This window comes from Mycetomoellerius zeteki, unplaced genomic scaffold (assembly GCF_001594055.1).
Source record: "Mycetomoellerius zeteki isolate Tzet28-1 unplaced genomic scaffold, Tzet1.0 scaffold249, whole genome shotgun sequence".
Taxonomy (NCBI): domain Eukaryota; kingdom Metazoa; phylum Arthropoda; class Insecta; order Hymenoptera; family Formicidae; genus Mycetomoellerius; species Mycetomoellerius zeteki.
This window is the reverse complement of record NW_017257226.1, coordinates 260,143-273,865: the sequence shown is the minus strand read 5'-3', so window position 1 is coordinate 273,865 and position 13,723 is coordinate 260,143. Positions and strand designations below refer to the sequence as shown.

Sequence of the window (13,723 nt, the reverse complement as noted above, 5' to 3'; positions counted from 1 at the left end):
CTCACGGGTGATGTGGAAAACTATTGTAAAGAACTCTAATTATATTATACACATTATATATTATTGCTACAATTATATAGAGCATATTAATACATTAATAATAGAAAATTTAGTACTTGATTTTTTGAAAAAATAAAAATTATTTAGCAAGAAAGATTCTTCAATGACGGAAGATACGACCCTAGCACGTTTAAGATATAGGGACGCTCCTAAGCCAGAGCGTCACGTGAGTGGTCGACGGCTCGGCCGCTGAGACTCGAGTGGTAGTGGGGGTTGCTCGCCGGAATCAGCCCGAAATGTGCATCTAGTGCCGAGCACTGATCTACATAAAACGATTACTGTAGGGCGTGTAAAAGACCTAGTGGTTATTTCGTGATACATACGTGTAGAGGAATAGTAAAGCATATTGTATAGCAATTACAAGTGCTTTGCTTTCGTATTCTTTGTTTAGTTCGTTGTCTTGGTTATCCCACCTGTTTGGATATGCGGCATTTTTAGCGGACGGGATTTATGCCCAAAGTATACAATACGCAGATTGAAATCAGTGCACTAAATACAATAAACGCATTACATAAAATATGTACCTCTTGTCATAACACTTCTAATATATGTAGGAAGATTGTAATTATTATTTATTACTTCATATACATATTTATCATTTTTATTCCTTAAAAAAACTTTATAAACGCATTTTATAAATTATTGTATCATTTTACGTCTTATCTATATACATTATTTGTAAATTTTTCATGAGGTGTACATACCTCCCCTCCCCCTATGAGTAGTTATATATCCTACCCCTATGGGACTTATGGCAAAAATGCAAGGATTTCAAAAAGTTTATTTTTTAGTATGAAAAATTAATATTTCGGATTCTTAATATTTTTCTCATAGTAGTAGAAAGTAGAAAGTTTTTATTGGTATAGTTTATTTGCTTTAAACATGGTAAATAGTACTTGATAAATTAAATCTTCCTTAGGTGCGGCGTATATATCGGGTTTACCCTAATCATTTTTTTATATAGCAATAGGATAATATTTTTGTGTTCACACATGTCTAAAATCGGAACATAAAAAAACATCCGTCTTATGTTCCAATTTTGGACATGCGTGTCTGGCAACATATTTTATTATTCAGGAATTACTTCACCTTGAGAATGTACCCTCTGATTTTGCGAGCACTTGGTATGTTCTTCCAGACTGGCCTGTTCACTGCCTCCGGAGCGAATTCTTCGCCAACCATTATGCATATCAGGTACTTGCTGAAACCGCTTGATCATCTCATGAACGCTGCGGCGACCATTCCACTCCGTCATATTCCCGTCGCTAATCTTCTGAATCTTATTTTCATCCATGGACATGTTCATGCCATGCATGTCATACGACACGCAATTCTTAAAACATATTTAGATGAACATTTATTTTTTTTAATATATTATTTTAACATAATTAATAAATTGTTTAAATACCCATATAATAAAATTATGCTATAAAAAAGAGATTTTTATTGACGAAAAATCTTTTATTACATCAACAAATTGATGTTCTATCAGACAATTAAATATCTGTATTAATTTGTAATCAAAAACAGATTTTTTGCAAAGTGTCTGATTATAATTCTTACCAACAATATGTCATGAAAATTATTAAAACATTATAATAGGTATATTAATATATTATAGCTATGTAATTTAATTTAGAGAATATAGTGACAAAAATTGATTGCAGATTCTATTACCATATTTTGTCAGTAGATATGTCTGCTGGCAAAACACGAGCTTAAATGCAGTTAATGTCAATCTTGCCGCAATTTTCTACTCAAATTTGCTGACAAACAGCTTATTAAATTCTTTTATAAACTATAAAGACAATCAATAATTACTAAATTCCAATTTAAAATCACTGAAAATAACCATTAACGTTCAATTATTGTTTCATTATTTATTTTCTAAAAAAATAATTATTATTACAGTAAGCAGATGATAATACAGTTCAATCTTACTCTTTGTTGACGTCTCCCCTTCACAGGAACTGAATCTATCGGTGCCATGTCTAAAGACGAAGTTCCATCCGGCCTAACGGCTCCATCGAATGTTTCGTTCAATTTCGGAGGAATGTCCAGCACTCTGAGCGCTGATTTGACTATTCCAGGTCCCGAAGGTAGATCCCTCATAGATGTACTAAGTCTAGGTATAGCCGGTATATCAAGATCGTCTAGACTTCCACGATGAACTGGCGTTTCTCCGGGAATCTCAAAGCTGCGATCCTGCGGTCGGTCATCCAACAGATCCTCCAATGATCTCGTTCTCGTTGGTAATATCACTTCCGACTGATTGTAATTAGTTTTCACTGGCCTCTCGCTATATCTGCCTCTACCACCTCGTTGTAGACGTTGCTGAAGATGCGAGTACCTCTCGTCGCACCTGGAACGCTCCTCTTGAACGCACCTAGTCAGTTCCGAGATTTGTCCCCTGGTCCTCCTTTCCAAATTGGCCACTTTTAGATCCAGCTTCTCATGAGCCTGATCAATGTGTGCTTTCAATTCGGCCTTGTCTCGCTCCAATTTTGCCTCCATATGTCGGAAGAATGGCGCGCAATAGCATGTATATCCGACACCCACCGGACCCTTTCTGATATTGCCCGCCAAGTCTAAGTAATACTGTTCACCCCGCCCTAAAGGGTCAGAGGGTAATGAATCTAGACGGGGTTGAGGGAATGCTTCCGGGTCTGGATAATAGTGGCAGCCATAGGGTGACCATTGTCGACCCATAATAGCTTTTTCAAAGCGGACTTTGTGCTGTTTGCTGTTGGACTTATACTTCTTTCGGTCTTTTTTCGAACTGTCACCACCACTGGTGCCACTTCCGGTCTTTTCTCGCTTTTTATCCGACTTCATTGCCTTACCTGATAAAATTATCAAATCATTCAAATATTTTAAATAGTTAATTAGTAATTTCAAACTACTTGAGAACCAAATTCTTTACAAAATAATGCAACATTCATGCATAGACAATACACAGTTTTTCGTAGCATAATCATTAACAAACTAATCTATCTAATTATCTATCCAGTTAATTTTTTAATAATTAGACTAGATTCTTACCGTCATCTATTTTGCCATCTACCAAGTCTCTCTCACGGCTTTTGCTGCGCGTCCGGCTTTTACCGCGTGCCTTAGAAATAATTTCTAAGATTTCGGTATGATTCTTACGACGAGCAATATCCTTTGCCGTTTCACCCTGTTTATTCCGTAGACTTCGATCGCAACCAGCTTCTAGGAGAATGCGCGTCAATTTCCTTCGACCCATCGCTGCTGCTATATGCAAAGCAGTGTCGCCATTCTAGAATAGGCAAAACAAATGATTTGCATCGTAAAACAGAATAAAAATGAATAAGTACACGGAGAAAATTTTTTCTTAGAGTTTACTCTGAAAATATGATAATCGTGAGACAACATTATGTATTTCGAGGAATTTTAATGTAAATTTCTCTCATTCATTAATAAAATTACAATAAAGTATAAAATAAGTTGATTAATTTTACTGAAGTGCATGGTAAAAATCTTTAAAATATTGTATTGTACCACAACTACTATATTTTCAAAATAAATTTTAAAAGATAATTATCTCCGTATACAATTGTTATATAACAACTAATTGTAAAATTCAATTCGTAAGGAACAAATATGTATTATTTAACAGAAAATTATCTCACTTTATTCTGATCAGATACTTTGCACAGAGCTGAGATTAGTATACGCATTACGCCAGCATGGCCATAACGTGCCGAAGTATGAAGCGGTGTATCGCCATACTGAAACAAGTAAAAAAAAGAAATTAACTTTTTAAGGAATAACTATAATTTGTCCGGAGGAAAACATTTTTTATTTTATTTTTTATTATTTTTACAGCAATTACAATATAATATTCTTGTCAAAATCATCGTCTATTACAAACAAAATTCTTCCTTAAAATTTGATTATTGCTTCTAGTCTGTTTATACTATTTCACATAAACAGAAGTATACTATCGCTTTATTTTTTTTTAATTATATCTCTATATATATTTATTACAATTTTATATATAATTATAAAATTATATATTTTTATATATTTTTATGAAAACGAATTTACTATATCGCTATCTGCAGACGTTTCAATTTTTAAAATTTAGCTTCTCAGAATTAACATTGAACCCTTTGCTTTACTCTAATCTCCTGATCCACGCGCCGATAAATACGATAAAACGGTTGGAAGAAAAAAGATCGGGTAGATTACTCACGTTGTTCTGAAGATCGGGATTGCTGCCGGCTAGGAGGAGCTCTCGACAGCTTTGATTATGGCCGGTTTGACAAGCAAGGTGAAGCGGTGCAAATCCGGCGAGATTCCTGGCATGCAGTGGGGCCCGTTGAGTCCCGAGGGCCTTCGCCAGAACCGCCACGGTCCGACTGTAACCACGCCATGATGCCTCGTGCAGTGCCGAGTTTCCATGCTGAAAACACGCAGACATATTCATCGACGGCTGCTCGGTGCCCGGCCCGAACTATAAGGTGTCTCGGAAGAGGCACGGACATCAATCCCAGACATAGGATTTACATAACTGTTCATATAATAATCTTTTAATCGAACAGTTCATGTTAGTATGTTCCCTAGTTCTTCTAACTGTATCGTTTAGATTTCAAACGGAGACTGTTGTGTTTCAATTTTTTATGGTAGAGAACAGATCAAGAGCTGAAAGAGGTCTTATTCAATTTCCTATTCAATTTATATTTATCCTATTTTTTAGTTTATTTTTTTATCTCCAGAATAGACAAATTAAGAAGATTTGTGAAAAGTAATTTTCTAAATTAAAAACGGAAAAATAAAAGGCAACCACAAACGCAAGATATCAGTAGCTAGTATTTTATATTTAGATATAATAGATTTCTCTGATAGATAGTATCTTATAACTGAACACTCTTTTAACTTAATTTTGATTAATTATCATTATTCTTGCGACATTCTCTTTATAAAAAAAAGTTTTTTAGCTAAAACGAACATTTTTGCGTTCTAATTAATAATTAAACATGTTATAATGTTAAAACTCAGATTATATACCGTTTGCATTAAAATGTACAAATTTCGTATAGAATGATACTGAAGATAGCCTAATTTAAGGCCTAAATTAAGACGTCGAAACGTCTATTTTAATTGTGAATCTATTATATCTAAATATAAAATACTAACTACTGATATCTTGCGTTTGTGGTGTATACCTTTTATTTTTCCGTTTTAAATTTAAACCACGTATTTACATTTTTAAATTAATTTTTAATTTTTTGATAAAAAATTGTTTTTCAGTATAGTATTTATAGATATATACTGAAAAAAATATTAAATTTTTATAAAAATTTGTTTGTATAGTTGTAAATAAATAGTTACTAAATGTAATCATATATTTGATACCAAAACCTTTAATTTGATTTAAGTATCACTTTTTATTGAGTAAATATTTACTCACTGTAAGTAAATGTTTAATATTTAACATTATTCAAAGAAATATGTATTAAGATTTTATAAATTTTTTCAATGAAATTATTTTTTTCACAATAGACGATACTTAAAACTATGTGTATAAAACGAAAACTATACGTAAAATTTAAAAAAATTTATATCTTTTTCTCTCTTTCTCCCGCCTTTCTCCTCTTTTCAAATTTAAGATCATAATCGGCATTTACATAAATTTGAAAAATTAATTTTTCTGCGACACCCTGTATATCTTGAATATGAGTATGAATATCTGAGTTGTGTTTTACCTCACGTTCTACGGATAGTAAGGTGTAATATCTGTTAATTGATAGTTATTATTAGTAACTATAATAACAACGGACACTAATCAGTCTGTGCAAAGCAAATGTAGCACTAATTTATGTTTAACATGTTTTCTGAGCATTCTATTATCTTTTTCATCGCCATCTTAATAGTTATCTTTATTCCATAATTAACCGATAGTCCGCACATTAAAACTTCATTAACGTTAAATAGTATAACAAAAGTTTTTTTAAATAAAATTTGAAAGAGATATTTAATCTGTTTTTATCTATTTATTTACAATATAAGACAGAGCAAGGATATTTTACCCAATCTTCATTTAATAATCTTTAGAAAATTAATTTCTCCGAGCTTATTAAATTCAAAGTTATAAAATAAAAATGTTTACAATGATATTTAGCAAATCAAACAGTTTATCAAATCTAAGAATTGAAAGAGAAGCATATTCGGCTCGGTTTTAAAGTATTTCATGAAATATTCTGAAGGAATTTATCAAAATAGCATTTTTTGTGTTTTTTACATAATATTGCGTAACTTTTGTGATACAATAATTACTATATCTTTAAAAAATTTAAAAAGTCAATATTATATATAATAGAATCAAGAGTAATAGCGAATTAAGTCGATGTAACAATTTTAAGTCTAAATTTAAGTTACAAAATAACAGTTGTACTTTTAATCTAAAACTAAGACTTTAAAATTATGACTTGATAATTAACTCATTCTTTTCACTATAATTATAATAATATTCAACCAGAACAACTCTCAATTCGTAATATCAATTTTCGAGAAATTTATTACGCCGTTTAATTGAAATCCCCGATTCGCCAGCGAACTTTTGACTTCGCAAAAGTCGCCATGACATGCCGTGCGCACAGCGCGCGATCGCGCAGCTGGTGCTCACAGAACTGGTGTACGGTACACGGTGTAGTGCAACAAAGGAAAAAGGCGGATGGGCAAAAGAGGATGACCGAGAGACTTACAACCGCTCGCCCATACTCGGCGAACAGTCGCTGGTCGATGAACCGTGCCATGCCACTCGCGACAGCATCGCCGCACACATTTAACCCATACGTGCACAATGCTGCCCGGTATATAGGGTGTTCTCGTTGAAAACTTTGAGAATCACGTAACTTGATCATGCTAATTATTTCTGTCTAAAAATCAGAAAGTCAATCTCTCTAATAACGGTAAATAATCAAAGCGTGGAGTTAAATTATATAATTCATTCTGTATATATGAAAAGACTCAATAAATATTTAATATTTTAACAATCACACATAGTTTGAAAAAACGCAGAAGAAATGCAGTACTTTATACAAAAATTTCTTAGCTTTAAATAAAAGTAATTAAAAAGTATATTACTACTATTTCTTATAATTTAAATCGAGCTTCAATAAAAGAGAATGGCAATAGAAAAGGAGAGAAAGAAAAATGTCAAAAAGTAGAGACTAAAAAATTATTTTCGCAATTTTTTATTTTCTTTTGTCGTTTCTCCCTTTTTATTGCCTTTCTAGAATCTTTATCTAAATTAGTCTTATGTTTCATTCCTCCATGAGAGTATTTTATTTCTCTAATAATAAGTCGTTTTTTTCTGGATATACGGAAAAATACATGAAATGATGAGTCATAGTGAAACGCCTGTATTCATAATTCATCGTTAGGAATCGAGCCAATTATGAATTTAATTTTTTTACAATTTTAGTCTATAACTAAATAAGATTTTTAAATATATATGATTTTTAACCAAATAATAATAAATTTTTTAACATTGCTAAAATTGTGGATTAAAAATTATTTAAATAAAAAATTTAAATTTGTTTTAAATTTATTACAAAAAATAAAGACAATTCATATTTCACTTGTTACTGTAATCGGATTGAAGAAGCAATTGATTAATATACAAACATGATAAGATTTTAAAATATTTTATGTGTATTAATAAATTATATATAAGTTATCATTAATTTTTATAATAAAATTATAAATTATTCTTACATATATTTTTTTTAATTTAGAATATTATATATTATATACATCAATTTCTATGCATAATAAATGTAAAAAATTTATCAGAATTATTGATTGTAACTAAATATTGCTAAAAATCGAAAATGATTGCATCAACTGTAAGTGAGTTCGTTTTTAACGATCACACGCAATATGTCAGGATGGCCGAGCGGTCTAAGGCGCCAGACTCAAGGTTCATAACCTTACCCGTCTGTGACGAGTATACGGAGGCTTCTGGTCCTCTCTGAGGGCGTGGGTTCGAATCCCACTTCTGACAAATCTTTTTTTTTCGTTATTTACATCGCATTATCTTGATATCATCATCTTGGCATCCAAATATCCCACTATGACGAAATCCAGACAATTTCGAATGGTGTGAGTTCAAATATCGATAATTTAAGCAATTTTATTTTTTTGTATTTTATATTTTTTTCGCGTTATTACAAAATATTATGTTTGCAATTATTTTCTACATAAGGAAAAATAATGTATTAGCCAGCAACAGTTTAATTGCAAATAATAAATAATCTTGTTTTTTCAATAACAATTTTAATGAAACAAATAACATTTTATTAAAACAACAGCATAACATTTATTTGTTTCATTAATATTAATAACGTTGAAAATTATCAAGATTATTTTTTAATTAGTTTGTTGTGGTTAGTGCAATTAATTATTATATAATTATATACAAAATATGTATATACACATTTTTTTCTTTTGTAAAATTCCTAGTTGTTAGCTCGCGATTCTTAACAAAAAAAATAATGAAAAAAGACTAATTAGATGAATAATTTTCTCATTGTTTCTTTTAAAAAAAATCAAGTTTGAAGAAATGAGGAAAAACTGCTCACATGTATTTTGATATGTATAATTACATTATAATAATTTATATCTATATAATTATATATAAACAATTTTTTCTTATTTCTTTAAACGTGATTTTTTTATAGAAGAAACAATGCGAAAATTATTCTTTTATTTTTTATTTTTTCATTATTATATTATTACATTTCTTGTACCAAACAATAAATTTACAAAAAAAAAGATATATATAGACATATTTCATATAATTGTACATGTTTTTATATGAAAAATTTTTTATCGAGGTGCTTTTAAAAAAAAGGAAATAATTTTCAATTTAGAAGACACGGCTGACAAAAGGAAGAAGTATTTTAATTTAGAAAAGCCGGTTATCGGTGAATCAGATATAACTAGGTTTTTAACATCGCCGGTTAAATAAACGAGTTAAGCAGCTAAACACTTAATCGCAGCGATACCTTCGGTCCAGCCTATTATTTTCTAGAACACGGCGGATGTGTAAGTCTCATCGATAGATATTTAATAACATCGATTTAGCTGGGTACCATGGTGAACATCGCTGTTCATTCAAGGTCATGTCGTAATAACGGATATCAAGTATTCAGGTACGTAACTACGCCGGTTGTGTGTACACCACTCAGTCACACATTTGCGGATATATAATGCTTCTCCCACGCGTACATTTGCCGGGTATCCGGCGAGATGTTGCTGCTCGGAGCATTTTAATGTATTCACCCCTCCTATGAGGAGGAGAATCGGACCGGGCATGCTAATTGCCTGCGGAACAATAGTGGGATTCTTCGACGAGTATGCGATTCCCCGGCCAGGTTGTATCGTACATCGAGAATAATTTCGTTTTATTTCAACCCACGTATATGTATATATATGCGCAACATGAGCGCGTATTCCGGCGCTTTTACGAGTCGTTTCGTGCCTACATGTTCGATCCAGCCATGACGATCGAATGACAACGTACTTCCTAAATTCTTTGAAATGGAATCTCACTCCAAAGAGTGAAAATTGAGCCAGTCGTGAAAAAGAGTGGCTCAATCTTCAATCTTTAAAAACGCGATTCACCTTGAAAGTTTTTAAAAATACACACGAATCTAAATAAACTCGCTATATGTTACCATCTTATAGAAAAACTATGAATTGTTTGCACGGAGAATAAATGTTAATATCGTGCGCAATTATGGTTAATCTGCAATTACTTATTTATAGAAGCATCAAAGTGTGGAAAAGAGTAGGGAAATTTCTTTGAAAATTTCTTCGGAATAATCTTCAAAGAGAAAGTAACTCTACTTTTGCAAATTGTAAATAAAAATGTAAGATGTAAAATATATGCGTATATGTATTAAAAAAAAAGATAGATTCTTCAATCAAAGTAATAATAAATAATATTATAGTGTCCATTTATGTATGAAAATGTAATTATCTGAAAACCGTTACAGTTGAGATTACTTCCCCCTCTGTGTCAATACAGCAGTATTGATTTATCTAACCGCATTATTCTATAATTTGCGACGTTAAATATAGTTCTATAATACGAAGAAAAAAGATATGAAATATACACGTTTTACAAAACTGCAAAATAATATTTGTCTAATTATTAAAAAGTTATTATTTATCATACTTCTCTCCCCATTGCATAACAGATTATTTTCTCTTTTAAAATTTAAAAAAAAAAATAATTTTATAATATTATTAAGAAGAAGATAGAAATTGTAGAACACATTTTGTAGAACTGCTAAATAATTTTTCTATTTAAATATCATGTCAAGAAAAGTCATTAATCATCGACAAATATTTTCCTTCTCAAATTTTTAATCAATGCATAACAAATTATTTTCTCTTAATTTTTCGTATTAAAATAAGCATAAAATTAATGTTAATGTAAAAGTAAGGTAAATATATCATGAATTTGATTTTCATAAAAGTTGATCATAGGTCTTCATGTATAGGGTAGCTACCCTTCACAGACCGTGTGGCCTAACGGATAAGGCGTCGGACTTCGGATCCGAAGATTGCAGGTTCGAATCCTGTCACGGTCGGTATCTTTTTTTCTTTCTTTTTTCCAGGAAAATTAACAGATTTTCCTGGATAAAGACAGATATTGCAAAGTAATGCTTGAAAAATATGTACGCAAAAATAAGTACATTAAGGAAATTAAAAACGGTATAAGTTATATTTTAATTATTCAATTAAAAATAGCACGAGTTATATTTTATCAAATTAATATAGTTGATAATTAATTATACAAACGTATAATCAATTGTGTATCTCTTAAAACAATCGTATATTTTTTTTATAATTACGGAGGATTCGATTTAAGAATAATACAATATAAAAAAATAACTTTTGCAAATTTAATACCATAATAATTTTAAACCACTGCAAATATTATTTAAAAAATGTAGGTATCTAATAAATTACTAGAAGAAAAATTAAGAAATATAGCCAAAGAAAGTTATACTAATTGTGAGAGCAATATAAAAAATGATTGGGAAATAAATGTACGAGACAAGGTGCAAAAAAATTGTAACATCTTATAATTTTTAAGCTTATTTCGCGAGCAATAAATTCAAAAGAAACATTTTGCGAGCATTTGATTTGCTCATACGAGAAACATTGTTTAATTTATTATTATATTTATATACATATAATAATACATTTATAATTAACTTCTTTTTTATTTTTCTGTTTTTATACAGTTACGGTATTATCTATTGCAACCCTGGTGAAAATTTTTCTTAGAATTTTTCATATAATTTTTCAGAATTTCAATATAATTTTATAACTTTCTCACATTTTTTATGTGAATTAGAACACTTCTCAAAAAATCTACATCTTTTCTCAGAATTTTCTATATATATTAATTATGAAATATCGTAAGATTTCTAAGATTTTTTGTAAGTATAATTTCTGATGAAATGTTACAAAATATAAAAAATTTTGTAATATTTTGTAAAAATTATGAAACGAAAAATCTCAGAATATTTCAAAATTCACATGTGAAAAATTCTGAGAGAAGATGTAAACTTTCCGAATATTTCTGAAAAATGTTCCAACTTCTATAAAAATTATAAAAAAATTTTCCAGAAAAAGCTTAGAAATATTTAGTTACTCGCTATTTTCTTCCTCTATTCTAATGCTTACTAGTAATATTCAATATATCAGTATTATATCGCCGAAAATTCAATAATTATTTATTGCCTTTGCTGAAAACAAATGATTTCTATATTCTATAAAATATTTAAAATGAAGTTTATGCTGCACTACTCACCTCGTCAGCGGCGCTAACGTCGACGCCCTGCAGCAACAGGATCTCGCACACTTCCACGTGACCACCTGCCGCGGCCAGCAATAGAGGCCCCCGGCCATTCTGAAACACGACAGGAATCTTGAATATCTTCGTACAACCATGCATGCTTAATAAAACTTACTAATTAAGAGTCTTGCGCTGAAAATATTAAAAAATGAATGCCTTTTCACGCAAAAAAATATTTTGCTACTCCAGCTAGAATTATAACTGTTTTTTGTATCTGATAGAAAAGTATATATCATACTCATAAAATTTATAGCACAAATCTAAATTCTATCTCTGTCATCTATATGATTAAATGCAATATATATCCAATATCGCAGTACTTGTTAGAAATTTATCTATTCCAGCTATTTTTCGTACTTATATAACTTTCGCTGTAACTGCAAGATCATATTTTTGAGTGTTGGTAACGCCCGATTTCTTAATCAGTGACATTTAATTTCTTTAACATAAATTAACGTTACATAAAAATCTCTTTTTTACAGTCAATCTTATAATGCACATTTATACTTTCATATAAATAAATTTATAAATTAACTCCTTCAATTTTATGTCTTATGTACACGGAAAAAAAAGATTAGCTGCCATTAGCTAAAAATTAGGTATGGCAGCTAAATTCAGTAGCATTATATGGACATCTAACGTCATATCTGCGAGGTCTAATTTCCATTAGCTGTGAGGCCTAAATATTATCATTGTAACAGACAAGCAATTTGCTATTATGTCGATGTATTGATCATTGCAGCAAACGTTTTCTGTGTAACAGACAATTTGGTAGCAAGTATAGTTTCAGCAAACCATATTTAATTGTGGTAAAGATAATTTTCTTTTACACGGACATATTCGATAACTGTGATAACTAACTTCATATTGCTAAACAAATCGATCTGTAATAACAGACATGCATATTTTGCTATCACGTCCTTATATTAGCTATACAACAATAAATCCTTTGTATGTATTAGCAAATTCATAGCTACAGTAGCTACAGTAGCTACAGTAGCTGCAATTTCAGCTAATCAGAATTAACTGTAAACCAGAAACATTTTTTTCCGTGATACGTAACAAAGTTGTATTTTATATTAATTTTTTTTTATCAAAGATTCATGAAATACTACCTTTTTCACGATTTATTATTTCGCAATGTTAACTCAAACTCCCATTACTCAAAAGTTAAATTAAAAAGTTCTGTGTATTACTTTAAAGTAATCCAAAAAATTCACTCACACGTGTGTACATACAAACGGATGCATTTGTACGCGTTATATATACATACATACACACAAAGTTGTCAAAAAAATAAAGATTTACTATTTATGAGCAACTGTGAAATGTATTAGTGCAAACAAGATCTTCCTATTTTAAATAGATTTATTGTAACTGTTTGCACCTGCGAAATTGCTGTTATAGGGGAGAATTGCCAAATGCGCACTTAACCTATTTTTTATTATATTTTCCATTTGGCATTGTTTTGTATGCAAATGAACATTAGAAATTGTAGCTTGAGGTTTTGGCCACTTATTATTACATGTTTAACTTTCCATCAATAACAAATTAATTTGTTATAAGTCTTTTTGTAACATGCTGCAAAAGGTACGACTTTTTATCGTATTTCCTTAGAAAGTATTGAATGATTTATGAATGAAAACAATTAAAAGTATAAGATTAATAAAAGAAATCATTAACTAATACCTAATAATTAATTAATACCTAATTTTAATAATTTATTGAAGAAAATTAAATATTTTATAATTATTA

The 13,723-nt window shown here is 30.2% G+C and overlaps 1 protein-coding gene and 2 non-coding genes across 3 annotated transcripts in view; 2 read left to right on the top strand and 1 right to left on the bottom strand.

Annotated features, from left to right (window-relative positions):
* dgo (ankyrin repeat domain containing protein 6 diego) overlaps nt 1-13,723 on the bottom strand; it is a 24,085-nt gene that overhangs the window by 1,965 nt on the left and 8,397 nt on the right. Inside the window, exons 3-8 of the mRNA XM_018449586.1 lie at nt 11,924-12,022; nt 4,280-4,489; nt 3,714-3,812; nt 3,103-3,340; nt 2,002-2,903; nt 1,150-1,393 (exon numbers count right to left, since the gene is read on the bottom strand). Of these exons, the coding sequence (XP_018305088.1) occupies nt 1,150-1,393; nt 2,002-2,903; nt 3,103-3,340; nt 3,714-3,812; nt 4,280-4,489; nt 11,924-12,022 (1,792 nt within the window). The remainder of the gene's footprint in view (nt 1-1,149; nt 1,394-2,001; nt 2,904-3,102; nt 3,341-3,713; nt 3,813-4,279; nt 4,490-11,923; nt 12,023-13,723) is intronic.
* Nucleotides 7,974-8,095, top strand: TRNAL-CAA (transfer RNA leucine (anticodon CAA)). The gene is made up of 2 exons: nt 7,974-8,011; nt 8,051-8,095. It is a non-coding gene; the product is annotated as a tRNA-Leu (tRNA).
* On the top strand, nt 10,619-10,691 carry TRNAR-UCG (transfer RNA arginine (anticodon UCG)). The gene has a single exon. It is a non-coding gene; the product is annotated as a tRNA-Arg (tRNA).